Source organism: Cervus canadensis, chromosome 13 (genome assembly GCF_019320065.1).
Source record: "Cervus canadensis isolate Bull #8, Minnesota chromosome 13, ASM1932006v1, whole genome shotgun sequence".
Lineage (NCBI taxonomy): Eukaryota > Metazoa > Chordata > Mammalia > Artiodactyla > Cervidae > Cervus > Cervus canadensis.
In genome coordinates this window covers 13,216,553-13,235,796 of record NC_057398.1, presented here as the reverse complement: position 1 = coordinate 13,235,796, position 19,244 = coordinate 13,216,553, and the positions used below count along the sequence as shown (strand labels likewise).

Sequence of the window (19,244 nt, the reverse complement as noted above, 5' to 3'; positions counted from 1 at the left end):
GGAATTTCTTCATTTTTCCCATTAGGTTCTAAATAGTCAAATAACAGATATCGGCAGATATGTGTGCATTGCTGAGAACACAGCTGGAAGTGCCAAAAAATATTTTAACCTCAATGTTCATGGTAAGAGCTCAGTTCCAAAAACATCTGTTAGAGTATGCTTGAAAAAGCAGGAAAACTGTGTTTTAGATTATGTAGGCTTATTTCCTATTTTTTAACTTGAACAATGTGTGGAGCCAGCATTCATTCAATCTTTCCCCTTCTTTCTTTCTTACTGCAGCTTGTGGGATTTATAAAGTACAAATCTTTTAGGAAGACTGTTTTTATATTATTTCAGTCCCCTAAGACAAAGTAGTTACTCCTACGTATTTTAAAGTAAAAAAAAAAAAAAAAAATCAAAATTTGAAATCCCAAAGAGTAAAAGTTTATATGACGTAAGAACCAAAAATAGCTCTTCTACTCATGAAAATTTACCCACTGGGCCTGATTGGAACCAGTTTCTGTCCTTAGTTATAGAATTCATGTTTAGTTACACCCTCCAGAATTTAGTACACTCCCCAAGGAAGAAAAAGTCACTTTGTGGAGTTAAATAATTCCTAAGAACCATCCATACATCTAATTCATTTATCAGATTTTAAGTTTTCGATAAATGCTAGACACTCCATAACTAATAGTTTTTTTGTTTTTGCTAAAAGTGCTGTTGGATGTCAACCATAAATAATTTTATTTTCATGACACACAGCTGCTTCCAGAATATTAAATTGGAAATGGTGAACAATTATTATAACAGATTTTCTTTAACTGTTTGATTCACATGGCTCAGCTGGTAAAGAATCTGCCTACAATGTGAGAGACCTGGGTTCAATCCCTGGGTTGGGAAGATCCCCTGGAGAAGGGAAAGGCTACCCACTCCAGTGTTCTGGCTGGAGATTCCATGGACTAATTAGTCCATGAGGTCGCAAAGAGTCAGACACGATCAAGCGACTTTCACTCACTCTCACTCTGTGTGGTTTATATACCAAATTCTGGCTCATTTTGAAAATAGCAGAAATTTGACATTAGTGAAACATTTCCTCTTTCAAAAGGCTTTTATTTAGCACAATGGATATTCTTTTGTGGTGTGATATGTAGGAAGTATTGATGTCGAGCAGTATCTGGTACTGATGCTGTGTAACCGATTTGAGCCACGGCTATCTGTGCAGTCCCAGTGCTTAGCAACTTTTGTTGAGTAAATCTGACCGAAATGGTAAAAATGTGTTATGATTTCCTGGAAAGAATGAATTAAACAGTAATAATCATTGTGAAAGTATACATTCTAATCTATAAAGTACAGTAGAATAAATGTTGAAAAATAAAAGTGTTGATTATTTTTCCTGATTCCCCAAGGCAGGATTCATTTTTCTTCCTTTACGTGGTCAAAAGCATCTCATAAAAACCCCAGTTTTAGCAGTCACAGATGCTACCTTGTTATCTTTATATGTCTGTATCTTCACCTCTATCTTATAACTTTATTATAAATGCTGTAGACAAATGGTGATTTCTTATGGACCTTGGTCTTCCTAGTCTAAAGACATGGTAGTTGCTAAATAAATATTTGTCGTTCCTTGATTATATTTCCTTCATATCCAGTTTCTCAATGTATAGCAGAATCATCTGAATTGGGAACCTTGCATGAATTGAGAGGCAGCTGCCATTAGTGTTTACTGTTAAGAATTGGACAGGAGGGCGTCTCCTCTTTTACCAGTTCATGCTATCTTGATCTCGTGACTGCAGAAGGAATCCATACTTAATATTGGATTAAATACTGGAAAATCCACGTGGGGGAGAAACCATTTAAATTGCTTCCCTAAAACCACACCATTTGTTTGACAACAGTGCTTGTTCGTTTTGGTCTCTAACCTTCATTCTGTTGACCTCCAGTTTTTTTCATACCTCTGTGTCTTTGCTTTCCTTCACATCCAGCTTAGCCTTCATTGACCAACATATCAATTACTGCTCTTAGCCCATGTCTTCTCAGTGCTCTTGCTTAGTAAAAGCTCAGCTCCACATATAGCAACACAACATACTGACTGCTTGATACCTACAAGATGATGCATCAGGTCTTTTTATATATGTTATTTTACTTAATTATCTCAACCCAGGTGGTTGGTCCTATTATATATATCTTTTACGGATGAAAAAGATGAACCTCTGTGAGATAAAGTAACATGGCCAAAGTTACACAGCTGGCAAATACAGAACCAGGATTTTAACTCAGGTAGTCTGATTTCAGAGGCTTTAAACTTAGCTGCTTTTCTGTATTACCTCTCAACTGAATTCCATACGTACACCTAGGTAGGTAACCCTGGCTGGAGAAACTCTTGGCATCAGAAATATTGGAGTATAAATTCACAGGTACTGCTTGGAATGAGCCCTTTATACTGGCTAGGGCACATCCTTATGTCTCTACTTCAGAGTGACTCTCATACCTTCTCGAATGTCACATGGCCCCTGTCTTAGCTCGGGCAGCCATTAACAAAATACCAGAGACTACGTGGTTAAACAATGAGAGTTTATTTTCTCACCAGTCTGGAGGCTGGAAAGTCTAAGATCAAGGTTCCAGCAGGATTCAGCTTTGATGAAGGCTCTTTCTGGCTTGTCGATGACCAGTTTGTCCTCGCAAGGCCCTTCCACGAGCACACATGGACAGAAAAAGCAAGGAAGCTTTCAGGTGTCTTATTTTTATAAAGACAGTAATCTGGTAGGATCAGGTTTATGACCTTTATGACCTCATTTATGTTGCATTTCTTCCTTTCAGTCCCCATCTTCACATACAACCACACTGAGAGTTAGGGTTTTAGTATATGAATTTTGGGGGGACACAAACAATCAGCTAATCACAGCCCTCCTCTCACTTTCAGTCAATACCCTTATCTCCTGTTTTTTACAGGGAAAAGAGAAGGCATATTGCAGAAACCACTTCTAATTCCTACCATCAAATTGACAGTATCAGCTGCATCTGATATTGCCATTTCTTCTTTCCTTCTGTTACAACACAGAATGGAAGAGTTCCTCTGCCTTCCAAAGACTGACTTGGCTCTAGATCCCTACCACTACCCCCTGAGAAATCCCACAGTCTCCTCTCTTCCTCTCCAATATTGAAATTCACACTTTTACTGGCTCTTTCCCAAGAGCACTTAAATTTACTTCTCTCTTCCCTCTTTTTTTTTTTCTCTCTTCCCTCTTAAAAAATAAAAATAAGAAACTCTCCCTTGGACCTAATACTTCTCTTCAGCTGCCTCCCTCTCTTTGCCCCCTATTTCAAAAAACCTTCTCTAAATGCTGTATATATTTACTGTCTCCATCTCCTTACTCCTGCTCACTCCTCCCTCCACTACTCACCAGATTTCACCCCCACAACTCCAATGAAGCTGCTCACTGAATTCAGGAAATGACATCAAAAATCCAGTAGGCATTTTCCAGGCTTTACCTTTCTTACTTTTGAGCATTTGACATTCTTTAGCATTTGACCATCTTTTTCAAAATTTCTCTTCCTTTGGCTTATGTGACACTTACGTCCCTTATTTATATCTTTCCTTTCCAATCTCTCATTCCCAGTTTCCTTTGTTAGTTCCTCCCTTCCTACTTGACTATCACTTCTTATTTTTCTAAGCCCTTGACTTCATTTCTTCGAACTCTTCCTCACGCATCGTATGATCTCATGAATTCCCAAATTTTAGATACCATTTATGTGCAGATAGTTTGCAAAGTTTTATCTCTAGCCAGGCCCCCCTCAGGATCTCTAGACTCTTCTATTCAGATATTTACTTCCTATCAATACAAATGTGTGATAGTCATTCTTAAGACAATGTATATGTAACTGAGCTTATTACCTTTTCCCCAAAATGTGTTCCTCCAGGGATCTCTGTGTCAGTAAAGGGAATCACCATCTTCCCACTGTTCAAGCCAGGAAAAGGAATGTCATCCTTGATTCCTCCTCCTCCTTAAACCTCACACCCAAAGCATCACTTTTCTGTTCTTTGTGACACCATCCTGAGCATAGCACTATAATCTTTTGCACTTATCACAGCAATAGTCACCTAACTGGTCTTTCTGAGTCTGTTTTAGCGTTCTCACCAGTTCCCTCCACTGTGGCCAGAGTGGTATCTTTTAAGTGAATTTTTGAGTAAACCACTCTTCTCTTTCCTTTCCTTAGGCTGTATTTCAGTATCCTTAAGATACCCAGAGGACCTTGTAGGACTTGATCCTGCTTAGTCCTTTAATCCTGTCTACTCTCCAGCCTAACTCCCCAACAACCTTGCTCTTCAAACTCTGGTCAGGTCAGCCTTCGGGTTCATGTTCTTTTCCCCGTTTGGACCATTGTATATGCCTTGCCTTCTTTCTGGAAGATACCCCCATTTTCTGTCTTCTTGGAGAATCCCATGTACAGAGGAGCCTGACAGAGTACAGTCCACGGGCTCACAAAGAGTCGGACATTGACAATTAAGCATGCACACTGGTAATTACAAGGCGGTATCAGATGGCGGCTAAGAACAGGACTCTCAAGCCAGACACCAGTCTCTCCCGGTAACCGTGAAACCTTAGGCAAGATTCTCACCTCTCTCTGTCTCAGCTTTCCTCATCTATAATAAGAGGATAAGAACTGTATCTAACACGCAAGTTTTATGAGCTTTCAATGAAATGGCATTACGAAGTGTTTGGTGCCTGGCACAGCGTAACCACTCAAAAACACGTTATCTGTCACTTTTTTGCTCAATCCCACCACCACCAAATTATTCTTCATAGATATTATCTATTATATTTTTGTACTGCGTCAGCATTTAGCACAGCATCTGAAATAAGTATAAATGAATGGTCATGAAAATCAGTGATCAAAAATTTGACAGTAATATTGTTAAACTAATTTTGTCTTTTTGATCTTTTTTTTGTTTTGATGCTGTTTTAAAAACTCAATCTGAATATAATATGTAGAGAGAATAATATATAGAGTATAATATAATAATAGAGGATTACATTACATTTTTTAAAAAATATGGAACGCTTCACGAATTTGCGTGTCATCCTTGCGCAGGGGCCATGCTAATCTTCTCTGCACCGTTCCAATTTTAGTATATGTGCTGCCGAAGCGAGCACTACATTACATTCCTTATGTCATATCTTACTATCTTCACTAGCCTGAGCAAGACTTATCTCTGCCTTTATTAATCTATTCATTCATTCATGTATTCATTCATTTTTAATGCCCATTCCTCACTCCTATTCCCACCCCATCCCCACTTCGGAAGTCATTTGAATCTGTAATATTATTCCTTCAATATGCATGTGTTCTTATAAAAACATCTATTGTTCCATAAATGTGTGTTTTAATATGCATAATTGTCATTGCATTATTAGCCTTTTTGTGACCCCACTTTTTTCTGTACTGCTTTTGCTTTTGGAATTCTTTTTTGGTTTTGAACAGTAAGATGTTAATTTGTTTATTTGTTAAATTTTTTGCTCATCTTGAAAGTCATTTATTTACATTGTTGAAATTACCTGTATAATTTACAAATAGATACTCTGAAATAAAATGTCTAGTATTACTATAAGCAAGAAAATTAAAACTTTAAGGGTGTAATATTAAAAGCCAGAATATTCAAATATATTTAATGAAAAGCAGTATTAGATCTTTGTACATTGACAAAACCATCTTAAGTACTTCCAACTACATTTTACAAATAAAATGCACAATAATTCTGCCTTTGAAAATTCTAGTATTTTCTTTCAATTGGAAAAAACAAAACTGATATACATGAATTTGATGAAGGCATTAGGGAATTCTAAGAAGAAAGGTAAATAATTAACAGTATCATTAACTCAGTGCTTTAGCAGAGTACAGTGGTTGGGCTTATATTAATAAATTGGAATATGTGTTATTGATAATATCATTTTTCACTTTTAATATGTTTAATATTAACATATTTCACTTTTAATATATTTACTATTATAGTTCCTCCAAGTGTCATTGGTCCTAACCCTGAAAATCTCACTGTTGTGGTGAACAATTTCATCTCTTTGACCTGTGAGGTCTCTGGTTTTCCACCTCCTGATCTCAGCTGGCTCAAGAATGAACAGCCTATCAAACTAAACACAAATGCTTTCATTGTGCCTGGTAAGGAACTTAGTACTCTTTTAAAGTAGGTGACACGTTCTCATTTTTCTTTATTCTTAATACAAATGGAATTTCAACTTAGTCTCTTTCCAGACTTCTGTCTTGCTACATTAATTTGTTCACATTAAATGCCTCTCTCTAGCCATTTGGGGCCGTTAGGATGAAACTGTGTAGACTTTTATGAGTTTAGTGGGAATGTACGGTAACAAGGTCTGCTTCAAAATTATGAAATTTAGGAACAGAACTGTTTACTAATCCCTTGGGGATGATAAGTTTACAAAATAGTTCTTTCATTGGATAAATTCACTGGTTGTTTTTAATCAGTACTAAAGCTCCTGGAGGGTAGATAAATTGACTAACAGATGATAGCCACTTCCGTACTGTGGGAGGTTTAAACCAGAAATACTTAACACATACTGACTATAGTACAATTATTATTTACTCTGAAGAATCTGTATGAAACAGTTCTGTTATCCACATTTGGTTACTGGAGATAAATTTTTATTAATTTCTTCTTTTAGAAGGAAGTAGAGTAAGTAATGGGCTTATCTGGTTGCTTAGATGGTAAAGAATCTGCCTGCAGTGTGAGAGACCTGAGTTCAATCCCTGGGTGGGGAAGATCCCCTGGAGAAGGGAATGGCAACCCACTCCAGTATTCTTGCTGGAAAATTCCACGAACAGGGGAGTCTGGTGGGTTATAGTCCATGGGGTCACAAAAAAGAATCGGACATGACTGAGTGCCTAACACTTTCACTTTCAGAAGAAGTAATAAGGAGAGGATCCAAGGAAACTGATTAAATTTTCATTTTGTATATGAAATGCTTCTATTAATATATATAGATTTCTCTCTAAGGGAAAGGATACATTTTGTCATTTATCTTATCGATAAACTAGTTATTACAACAATTTCTATACCACTCTTCAATTTGCATTATATTTGCCCACAGGTGGTCGAACTTTGCAAATTATCCGGGCCAAGGTATCTGATGGTGGTGAATACACTTGTATAGCTATCAACCAAGCTGGGGAAAGCAAGAAAAAAGTTTCCCTGACTGTTTATGGTTTGTTTATACTCTTCTCATAAGAGTCTTTCATTTTTAAACTGGTATTAGCTATTTTCTATCTGAGCATCTTAATGGAAAAAACAAAGCCTCTTTTTATTTTCTTCCTTCAGTGCCCCCAAGCATTAAAGATCATGGAAGCGAATCTCTTTCTGTAGTTAATGTAAGAGAGGGGACCTCAGTATCACTGGAATGTGAATCGAATGCTGTCCCGCCTCCAGTCGTCACCTGGTATAAGAATGGACGGATGCTAACAGAGTCTGCTCAGCTGGAGATTCTGGCCGATGGACAAATGCTGCATATCACAAAAGCTGAGGTGCATCTTTTATTCTTGTTTGTGTGTTGTGCGTGACTCCTTGGTGGGATTATGAAAGAGACAATTGGAAGTTATATCTTTACTACACTAAAAAATTATTTTCATTAAAAAAAATAACATCATCAATACCATTATCTTCATTTTTTCGTTTAAAAGAAAAAGCAGGATTGTAGAAGGCAATTAGGACTGGGGCATTTGAGCATAAAGATGACTGATGATTTAATCTACACTCGAACAGTGTGATTGGTCATCTGTAACTTAATGGAGCACATACAATAGTATCTTTTTCTTTTAGGTATCTGACACAGGCCAGTATGTATGTAGAGCTATAAATGTAGCAGGACGAGATGATAAAAATTTCCACCTCAATGTATATGGTGAGCATCTGCCTCTAATACAAGTCTTTTTTCCCCCAGATATGCAAATGAAAGAAAGTATCCTGAATTAACTTAATGAGGACACATGATTTTCTTCTGTCTTTTTACAGTGCCACCCAGTATTGAAGGGCCTGAAAACGAAGTCATTGTGGAGACAGTCAGCAATCCTGTGACTTTAACATGTGATGCTACTGGAATCCCACCTCCCTCAATAGCATGGCTGAAGAACCACAAACCCATAGGTAATGTAACTGTGCATTTCTTATGATTGTTTGCTCCTCATTCATTAGGTTAATAAACTAGCACACGTTCAGTATTGTGCACATAGCTATGTTTAGTTCAGAAAGCCTAATGTACTGTAATATAAACTTACAAAAGAGTCTTCATTTTACAGAGATTTTTCTCCTTGTCTTTCTCAAAAAATAAAGCTGTCCTTTAAAATCAAAGCATATGGGAGGACCTTTAAGAAATACATTTATCACATAGAGTCAGACATTTTTATGGTGAATTGTAGAGATGTTAAAATAAAAGCTTTTTTATGATTTGCTTTGTTTCTACCGCTAGAAAATTCTGGCTCACTGGAAGTTCATATTTTGTCTGGGGGAAGCAAACTCCAAATTGCCAGGTCCCAACATTCAGATAGTGGAAACTATACATGCATTGCCTCAAATTTGGAGGGAAAAGCACAGAAAAATTACATTCTTTCAATTCAAGGTATGTGGGGTACACTCTGATCTGTCTTCAGTGTCTTTATTCCATTCTACTTATAGTACAAAATAAGTGTTTATCTAAACAGATCATTTATAATTGGTTCAAAATATCTCTGTGTGTTTTGGATATTGTGGTCTTTTCAGTATATTGAGATTTAAGTGATGTAAAGAACCATATAATTTTAGAGTACACAGCATAATGATTTGACTTACGAAACATCTTTTTTAAAAGATTTTGTTTTATGTGGACCATTTTTTTTAAAGTCTTTATTGAATTTATTACAGTATTGCTTCTATTGTTTTATGTTCTGGTTTTTTGGTCATGAGGCACAAGGCATTTAAGATCTTAGCTTCCCAGCCAGAGATCAAACCTGTACTTCCTGCATTGGAATATGAAGTCTTAACCACTGGGCCACCAGGGAAGTCCCAAAGTATCTTTAGATAATCAAAAAATACTGTGAGTTTTCTGTCCTACATTTAATAGTAGGTAGTGTTTTCATGAAAATGGACATAAATGTGAAGAAAAGAATAGTAGAAATTTCAAAATCTATTTTTTCATGTGTCCAGAAATGTGTACCTTCCTATAGTGTATATTCTATTGAATTACTTGTTCACTTAAAGCTGGAATAACTTATTTTGATGCTAAGCTTATAAGTCTCTTTCTATTTATATAGGTAAGTATGATTTATCTCATGAAGAGATTAAATATGTCCTAATTACTGGTCAAGGAATGGGTAAATTTAAATAATCATGAATCTAATTGGAGGTGAAAATAAAGAGCATTGATTTATCCAAGAAATATTTAATTAACATCTATGTTCCAGCATAGAATTGAGCACTGCAGGGAGAACTTGCATCCTTTTGATTTTCAGCAAACTTCTGGGTATTATTCTCAGCCTAATTTTTAAATTGAAATGGAAGTCTAACTTGAAACCAAGTTGAAATGCTTGCTTTTTCCAATTTTATTATAGTTATTGTGAAAAGAATTTGTCCTAAGTTTGTCCAGTGCAATTGTGAATATGTATTATCTACTTGCTCTGTGCTCTGCTAAAAATAATCACAGAAAAATTGCAATTTTTTTTCCAGTTTTATTGAAATATAGTTGACATGTAACATTGTATAGGGCTTCCCATTCTGTACTCAGAGGTAAAGAATTCACCTGCCAATGCAGGAGATGTGGATTTAATCCTGGGATGGATGGTTATAATCTTTATAACTAAAATTTCCCCAAATAAATCACCTTCTATAATCTTTGCATTATCACAAGAAAGAGGAAATGGCAACCCACTCCAGTATTCTTGCCTGGGAAATCCCATGGACAGAGGGGCCTGCTGGGCTACAGTCCATGGGGTCGCAGAGTTGGACACAACTTAGTGGCTGAACATGCACCAACATTATACAAGTTTAATGTGTACAACATAATGATTTGATATATGTATATACTGCAAAATGATCACCATAGTAAGATTAAAATCCATCACCTAAAAATTGAAATTAAAGAAAAATCAAAATTAGTTTATAAGTATCAGTGGTTTTTTCCTATTAGTGGTGCTGAAGATTTTAGAAGCACAAAAGGAAATATAGCTGTTCAGAGATTCAGTGTCAGAAATTACACGCCTAATTTATGCTTAATGTATTAATAATAATAGATGCCAATCATGGAGTATGTGGTATGATCAAAGATTTTTTACCAGACATTTTGTATATGTTACTATATCTTAAGACTATATAGAGACTGTATATGTACATGAGGCCTAGTCCATGCTTTTCCTTTGTTGTTTTAGTCGCTAAGTCATGTCTGACTCTTTTGCGACCCCGTGGACTGTAGCCTGCCAGGCTCCTCTGTCCGTGGGATTTCCCAGGCAAGAATACTGGAGTGGGTTATTTTCCTTCTTCAGGGAATCTTCCCAACACAGGGACTGAACCCACATCTTCTGCATTGGCAAGTGGGTTCTTTACCACTGAGCTACCCAAGAGCCTGCTTTCCTGTATTAGACACTTGTTATGGGATGTCTCATTAGCATTCTTATTGATTCAACTTCTTTGGTAATTATTACTATCTTCTGGACAACTGAAATGAGATTTGGAGAGATTATGCAGTGGTGTGTTGGTAAACGTCTAACAATTGACTCTGCAAGTAAAATGGTCTTGACTTGGAACCAATCATTTGTCAGTTTCTGTGGTGGGAATATTCCCACCGTGGCCCGTTTCAACCTATCACTTGAAATCATGGCACCGAACACAGCGTTGTAAAGATCTGCAAAACTGGCTCTTGCAAGTTGGTGTGAACTACCTCCACTATATGAACCACACCACTGTAATTATTAAGAAGAGTAGTTCAAATGTGTTTCTAATAGAATTGTCAATATTTTTATTATCCATTATTTCTTAATTGAATCATTAAAGTGAGGAAGAAAGATGCTAGTAAAAACAATAGAGATGATTGAATCTTGAATAATAAGCTATTTGTTGTTCAGAATAAATAGTATTTAAACTGTATCATAGAGAAAGAAATACTCAATTCAGATACCTTTCTCAGACTTATGCTAAACTTTTATAAAACAGATTCTCCTGAACTGTATAAATTCTGAGCTATCTTTTGAGGCTTTAATCAGGAGTGATTCTCTCTGGCCAAGAAGGGTGCCCATGAGGTAGATTTGTCACCAACCCCTATGACTAAATAATTATTATCAACTTATAATGTGCCAAGAATATTGAAGTGATTTCTATACTTATTTTTCAAGTAATTTCTGACAATGGCAAGAGTTTGATCTTGAACCACAATCTAGGAAGACTATGACATAAAAATGGCATATTGTTCTATGATTCTGTTGTATTCAGAGAATTTACATTCTTATGCCTTGATAATGAAAGTCTTAATTATTTCTCCAAAGTTCCTCCAAATGTTGCTGGTGCTGAAATTCCAAGTGAAGTCAGTGTCCTTCTTGGGGAAAATGTTGAGCTGGTCTGCAATGCAAATGGCATTCCCACCCCACTTATTCAGTGGCTTAAAGAAGGAAAGCCCGTAGTTAACAGTGAAAGAGAAAGAATTCGGTATGTGTAAAAAGAACCTTTGTGTCATTAATTGTAATGTCTTCTACAATGCTTGATGCTTCAAATTTCACATGAATAATAGTGAATTCAGTCTTTTGGAACTTGGTTATCATTATATTCAGAAAGAAAAAGGATAAGTTTTGGAGAGCTGGACACAAGATATTCTCCTGGGAGAATCATTCAAAAGTATTTGTGTGTGCATGTGTTCTTTATCTTTTAACTCTGTGTTATAAAATCTCCCTACATGTTCATTTCTGCAAATGTTAGTTAGCTGTTGTAGATTTTATTCCTCTAATTCCAGAACATTTATACCAAAGTCTGCATCATAAAAATAATTAGTTCTTCTTTCTTGCTAACATCAAATCAATTTCATCCTACGAAAGATTCATCGGTCATCTCTTAGATGTGATTTTGTGTCCTGAAATCACCAAACCACCAGACATGCCATAGTGCTTGGCTCATTTTGAGAAAAGATACTATCATCATAACCTGGTTCATCCCTTATAATGTGTCCAAATCCCGTTTTTAGTTGACTCTTCATGCCACAAACCTCACAGAGATGGAATGATAAATGTTACGGGCTTCCTGATATTTTCAACAAATGCATTTTGAAGGACAATCTATTATTCTGTACTCTGCTAGATTACTTCTTTACAAAGTCCCATAATATATATACACCAGAGTAATTGTAATTACTTGAAGAATTATATGTACCTTGCATGCACGCTTAGTTGCTCAGTCATGTCTGACTCTTTGAGACCCCACAGACTGAGGCCTGCCAGGCTCCTCTGGTCATTGGATTTTTCAGACAAGAATACTGGAATGGGTTGCTATTTCTTTCTCTAGGGGATTTTCCTGACCCAGGTATCAAACCATGTCTCCTACATTGGCAGGTGGATTCTTTACCACTGAACCACCTGGGAATCCCTTAAATATACTTCAGCAGGCATTAATTAAATGTACTGCAAACTTTATTACTTTGAACCAATATTTTAAATTTAAGGGTTTGCAGTATATTTTCTAATCAATGAATTGAATATACACAATTTATGGAAAAATAAATGTTTTTTTCTTTAAGTTTTATGTTAAAATTTAGGTATTAGTCCCCTTTACAAGATTAGGTGAATTGCCAAATAATGTTTTAGTTTAGAGGTACATTTTGCATTTCACTTCTCTGGTTGGACATCCCTCAAAAGTTAACCAATATTTAACTATTTTTATTAAATCAGCTGTGATATCAACCCATTTCCAAACCGAGTACTAGATAGTTGGTGGGACTTTAAGTTATTCTAAAAGGTAATATTTCTACCTAGGAATTTAGGATCTATCACTTCTCATCTTACATTAAGATCTCAAATAGATTTATTCTTATTTTCAATTTTTTGATTATTTGTTCCCAGCTGCACAATATATGTAGGTTTGTGAGTGGGCCAATTTATCCGTCAAATGAAGTAATTTTTCCAAAGTCAACTTACTGTTTTCCTTTAGTCATGGCAGCTTGCTTTTTGTTTATTCATATGGTTAAACTCATGGGATTTTAAAATTTATGTTTTGAAGAAGAAAAAATAAAATAGACCCAGATAATAAAATTGTAACTCTTAATAATTATATTTAATAATATGATATAGTAGAAATGGAGTATTTACTCGACACTAGGAGAATCTAATAAAATGACTATTGTAAGAATAACTGTAGATAGTAATTTAACCTCTTTATAAAACATAGCAAGTTTTATTTGATAATAAATGGTGTGTGAATAGAATCAGTAATGTAATAATCTTAATTTAGATATCATTGATAATGTAATCACATTGTTAGTATTCACTATTATGTCATTCAAAGAGAAAGCTGTAGCAATGTGTGGAAAAAGTTTTGCAAATGACACCCATACATAAATACTAAGCTGTTGTCACTGTTTAAATAAATTATTCCATCTTGCTCCTTCTCATTTAGACTAATACTAAGTTGTTTATAGCTAGATTTTTCACTTTAATTTCTCATTAAAACATTATAAACATTCTTCAGTTTTTATACCAAAATTTTTATAATTTTCATTTAATTCCAATCTTATATTGATAAGTAATGACAAAACATTCTATTCTGAGAAAAACATGCCTTTGCCTGTGATTTGGATAGAAAAATTCCTGGTGTTGTTCATTTCCTTTTCCTCAGGAGGCGGCAGCGGGGGTATGACACCCATTACTGCAGAAGTTTAGTCGGTTACCTGAGATCACCTTCAGTTTCACTAGCTCTGATTTCCATGTACTTAATGAAAAAACTTTGAACCATTATATCCAAGATGAAGATGCATTTTAGCGTGACTCTTTTTTTCTTTTTTAAGAATATAATAATCCAAGTGAGTTTTCCAGAAATAGCTAGCTCCATACAAATCATCTCAGTGCATCTGTTATCCTCTTTCCTGCAGGGTGACTGCAGATGGCAGCGCATTAAACATTTACGGAGCTCTCCCATCTGACATGGGGAAGTACACGTGTGTTGCTACTAATCCTGCTGGAGAAGAAGACCGGATTTTTAATTTAAATGTCTATGGTAAATATGAAATTTCATCCTCTTTTGATTATGCTGCCTTAGAATCTAGCAGACGAAATGAAGCCATAGGTGTCTGAAGCATTTAGTTCTAAGATCTGATGTCCTTGTTATTTCCTTTTGGGATACAAAGCAGAAATATGGGTAAATGTAGTTGAATGATTTAAACTAGTAATAAACCCACTCCCTCCTCTCTCATTTTCTGCATGACGTAGTTCCACCTGCAATTAGAGGTAATAAAGAAGAAGCAGAGAAATTAATGGCTTTGGTGGATACCTCAATAAATATTGAATGCAGAGCCACAGGAATGCCTCCTCCACAGATAAACTGGCTAAAGAACGGACTTCCTCTGCCTCTCTCCTCTCATATCCGGTTGCTGTCTGGAGGACAAGTTATCAGGTCAGCTTTTATTGTGTGTGATTTGCTAAACAGTTACTAAAATTGTAAACCTTAACTTAGGTAAAGTTGTACCAAAGTTGGCTCCCTGATAAAGAATCCACGCCTGCAAGAGATGCAAGAGACATGGGTTCAATCCCTGGGCTGGGAAGATCCCCTGGAGGAAGAAATGGCAACCCAATCCAGTATTCTTGCCTGGGAAATCCCATGGACCAAGGAGTCTGGTGGACTACAGTCCATGGGGTAGCAAGAAAGTTGAACACAACTTAGCTAGTAAACAACAACAGTTCATCTAAATAATGTTTTTAAAATGTCTTTTCCTACAGTTTTTTACTTTTTTTTTCTTTCAGTTTTGTTTTTTTTTTTTTTAAGAAGAGGGACAATGGCAAATATAAATTTGAAATGCTTTATTATTATTTAAATGTTCATGTTTTAGTAAATTTGTATACAATAGGTCTTTCATAGACTTATATCTATCATATATATATTTCCAGGAGCTGCTATTTTAGCTAAAACTTTGTATGGCAAAATGATGGGAAGATGCTTATTATAATCATGTGGTTTTCATTCTCTATTAATATGTATTTGAAAAATATTCATCTCTCACATTGTGTTACATTTTCAGTGGCTTACTCTGAGTGCCTAATCAGCTTTGTCAAAGAGATTTCACTGGAGGCGTCTTATGTTTTGTGATGGATGGTTAAAATCTTTATCACTAAAATTTCCCCAAATAAATCACCTTCTATAATCTCTGTATTATCACAGGTGTTTTTATTTGTATTTGTTGATCAAATATAAAATTATAAAGTGGGATGAAATTATGAAGTGTTGGGTCAAATTGTCTTTCAGGATTGTGAGAGCCCAGGCATCCGATGTTGCTGTATACACTTGTGTGGCGTCCAACAGAGCCGGGGTGGATAATAAACATTACAGTCTTCAGGTTTTGGGTATGTTACCAGAAACGTCCCTAGTACTTTACTATATGTCCAGTATTAGGCAACAGGCTTAATTTCAATATTGACATATCAGGAAAGATTGGTAAAATAGGATCTTACTAACTAGGGCAGAATGCCTTTTTTCCCAGAGGATACATATATATTGAAGCATACTGTCTGTCAAAATACTTTTGTAACCTGGAATTTAGCATTAAATGAAATGTCAATTTTTTAAAGTAGCATTTCAATCCAGACACAAGACCAGTCTTTTCATACAAGAAGACAGTTAAGACTGTTTTCTAATATGTTATCGTCTGAGAGTATTTAAAATATGAATGGATATTTGTGTGTATACTGAATATCTGTCTGTGATGTTAGACAGAGATAGAACCCAAAACGTTCCATTTCTCAAGATTTGCTAGACCAGAGACTTCACAATCCCCAAGAACATCTCAGAAAAGTTAAGTAACTATTTACCATAGGCTAAAAATGATTTATGTTGGATTATATAAAATTGACTCTGGAACTTATTATTTTGTTTATTCTGTACAAGGTAGTTGAAAGTATACTTCTGGAATAATATCAGTTCAGTTCAGTCACTCAGTTGTGTCCAACTCTTGGCGACCGTGTCCAACTCTTGGCGACCCCATGGACTGTAGCACCTCCATCCTCCCTGTCCATCACCAACTCCCAGAGTTTACTCAAACTCGTGTCCATTGAGTTGGTGATGTCATCCAACCATCTCATCCTCTATTATCCCCTTCTTCTCCCGCTTTCAATATTGCCCAGCATCTGGGTCTTTTCTAACGAGTCAGTTCTTCGCATTAGGTGGCCCAAGTATTGGAGTTTCAGCTTCAGCATCAGTCCTTCCAATGAATATTCAGGACTAATTTCCTTTAGTATGTGCATCCTAAAGGTTTGATCTCCTTGCACTCCAAAGGACTCTCAAGAGTCTTCTCCAACACCACAGTTCAAAAGCATCAATTCTTTGGCGCTCGACTTTCTTTATATTCCAGCTCTCACATCCATACGTGACTACTGGAAAACCATAGCTTTGACTAGATGGACCTTTGCTGGCAAAGTAATGTCTCTGCTTTCTAATATGCTGTCTAGGTTGATTGTAACTTTTCATCCAAGGAGCAAGGGTCTTTTAATTTCATGGCTACAGTCACCATCTGCAGATATTTTGGAGCCCCCCAAAATAAAGTCTGTTACTGTTTCCACTGTTTCCCCATCTATTCACCATGAAGTGATAGGATCAAATGCCATAATCTTAGTTTTCTGAATGTTTTAAGCCAACTTTTTCACTCTCCTCTTTCACTTTCAAGAGGCTCTTTAGTTCTTCTTCACTTTCTGCCATAAGGGTGGTGTCAACCTGCGTATCTGTGGTTATTGATATTTCTCCTGGCAATCTTGATTCCAGATTGTGCTTCATCCAGCCCAGCGTTTCTCATGATGTACTCTGCATATAAATTAAATAAGCAGGGTGACAATATACAGCCTTGACATACTGCTTTCCCTATTTGGAAGCAGTCTGTCATTCCATGTCCGGTTCTAACTGTTGTTTCCTGACCTGCATACAGATTTATCAGGAGGCAGGTTAGATGGTCTGGTATTCCCATCTGTTTCAGAATTTTCCAGTTTGTGGTGATACACAGTCAAAGGCTTTGGTATAATCAATAAAGCAGAATTAGATGTTTTTCTGGAACCCTCGTGCTTTTTCCATGATCCAGCGGATGTTGACAATTTGATCTCTGGTTCCTCGCCTTTTCTAAAACCAGCTTGAACATCTCAAAGTTCAAGGTTCATGTACAGTAGAAGCTTGCCTTGGAGTATGTTGAGCATTACTTTACTAGTGTGTGAGATGAGTGCAATTGTTTGGTAGTTTGAGCATTCTTTGGCATTGCCTTTCTTTGGGATTGGAATGAAAAGTGACCTTTTCCAGTCCTGTGGCCACTGCTGAGTTTTCCAAATTTGCTGGCATATTGAGTGCAGCACTTTCACAGCATCATCTTTTAGGATTTGAAATAGCTCAACTGGAGTTCCATCATCTCCTCTAGCTTTGTTCATAGTGATGCTTTCTAAGGCCCACTTGACTTTGCATTCCAGGGTGTCTGGCTCTAGGTGAGTGACCACACCTTCGTGGTTATCTGGGTCATGAAGATCTTTTTTGTACAGTTTTTCTGTGTATTCTTGCCACCTCTTCTTAACATCTTCTGCTTCTGTTAGGTCCATACCATTTCTGTCCTTTATTGAGCCCATCTTTGCATGAAATGTTCCCTTGGTATCTCTGATTTTCTTGAAGAGATCTCTAGTCTTTCCCATCCTATTGTTTTCCTCTATTTCTTTGCATTGATCACTGAGGAAGGCTTTCTTATCTCTCCTTGCTATTCTTTGGAACTCTGCATTCAAATGGGTTTATCTTTCCTTTTCTCCTTTGCTTTTGCTTCTCTTCTTTTCTCAGCTATATGTAAGGCCTCCTCAGACAACTGTTTTGCCTCTTTGCATTACTTTATCTTGGGGATGGTCTTGATCCCTGTCTTCTGTACAGCGTCACGAACCTCCATCCATAGTTCTTCAGGCACTCAGTCTATCAGACCTAATCCCTTGAATCTGTTTGTCTCTTCCACTGTATAATCACAAGGGATTTGATTTAGGTCATACCTGAATGGTCTACTGGTTTTCCCTCCTTTCTTCAATTTAAGTCTGAATTTGGCAATACGGAGTTCATGATCTGAGCCACAGTCAGCTCCCGTTCTTGTGTTTGCTGACTGTATAGAGCTTCTCCATCTTTGGCTGCAAAGAGTATAGTCAATCTGCATTAAATATTGACCATCTGGTGATGTCCATGTGTAGAGTCTTCTCTTGTGTTGCTGGAAGAGGATGTAACATCTGGAATATATTATAATCAATTACAGGTGAAAATCTAAAATGTTAAAAAATGACCAAATTTAAACCACATTTAGTTTTGTATGTTCAACAAGGAAACAATCCTGAGAGTTTATTATTAATATTTTGCAAAGTTAGAAATTAGCTTATAACACATGCTCTTATAGTAAAGTCATTAATTATATGCTATTTTAAATTCTTTAATTTTATAGATCATGGAAACACTATAGAACTAAGTGAACCATTAAAATTTTTAATCTAAATTCATATAAAATAATAATAGATATATAATTTTGTTTTCTATATAGTACCACCAAGTCTGGACAATGGGATGGGAACAGAGGAAATCACAATTGTCAAGGGTAGTTCCACCTCCATGACATGTTTTACTGATGGAACCCCAGCTCCCAGGATGTCCTGGCTTAGAGATGGTCAGCATCTGGGTCTAGATGCTCATCTGTCAATCAGCTCTCAAGGAATGGTCCTTCAGCTCATCAAAGCAGAAACTGAAGATTCAGGACGGTACACCTGCATTGCCTCGAACGAAGCAGGAGAAGTCAGCAAACACTTTATCCTGAAGGTCTTGGGTGAGTAAAATAATTGGGAAATATGTCATAATAAAGACAATGAGTAAGTGTAATTTTTAGAATCACTGGCCATGGGACAGAATTTTTAAAACTTTCATTGTACTTCATATTTCTGTTCTATAATTCACCTACATTTACTTTTATCTGAAGCATGTTAAATTATTGTTTCTTCTCTGTATAAAAGGATGAGCCCTACTACTTATAAAACATCATTCACTGACC

The 19,244-nt window shown here is 36.2% G+C and overlaps 1 protein-coding gene and 1 non-coding gene across 6 annotated transcripts in view; one reads left to right on the top strand and one right to left on the bottom strand.

The window, feature by feature from the left end:
* Positions 1-19,244, top strand: part of HMCN1 (hemicentin 1) — a 512,408-nt gene that overhangs the window by 382,103 nt on the left and 111,061 nt on the right. For all 5 annotated transcript variants that reach the window (XM_043486094.1, XM_043486095.1, XM_043486092.1 and 2 more), the window contains 12 exons: positions 26-122; positions 5,989-6,150; positions 7,098-7,211; positions 7,325-7,527; positions 7,823-7,904; positions 8,015-8,146; positions 8,469-8,618; positions 11,509-11,668; positions 14,094-14,218; positions 14,431-14,614; positions 15,461-15,558; positions 18,744-19,022. In XM_043486094.1, coding sequence (XP_043342029.1) covers positions 26-122; positions 5,989-6,150; positions 7,098-7,211; positions 7,325-7,527; positions 7,823-7,904; positions 8,015-8,146; positions 8,469-8,618; positions 11,509-11,668; positions 14,094-14,218; positions 14,431-14,614; positions 15,461-15,558; positions 18,744-19,022 — 1,786 coding nt within the window. The remainder of the gene's footprint in view (positions 1-25; positions 123-5,988; positions 6,151-7,097; positions 7,212-7,324; positions 7,528-7,822; positions 7,905-8,014; positions 8,147-8,468; positions 8,619-11,508; positions 11,669-14,093; positions 14,219-14,430; positions 14,615-15,460; positions 15,559-18,743; positions 19,023-19,244) is intronic.
* On the bottom strand, positions 5,026-5,132 carry LOC122452603. Its single transcript, XR_006272767.1, has one exon. It is a non-coding gene; the product is annotated as a U6 spliceosomal RNA (small nuclear RNA).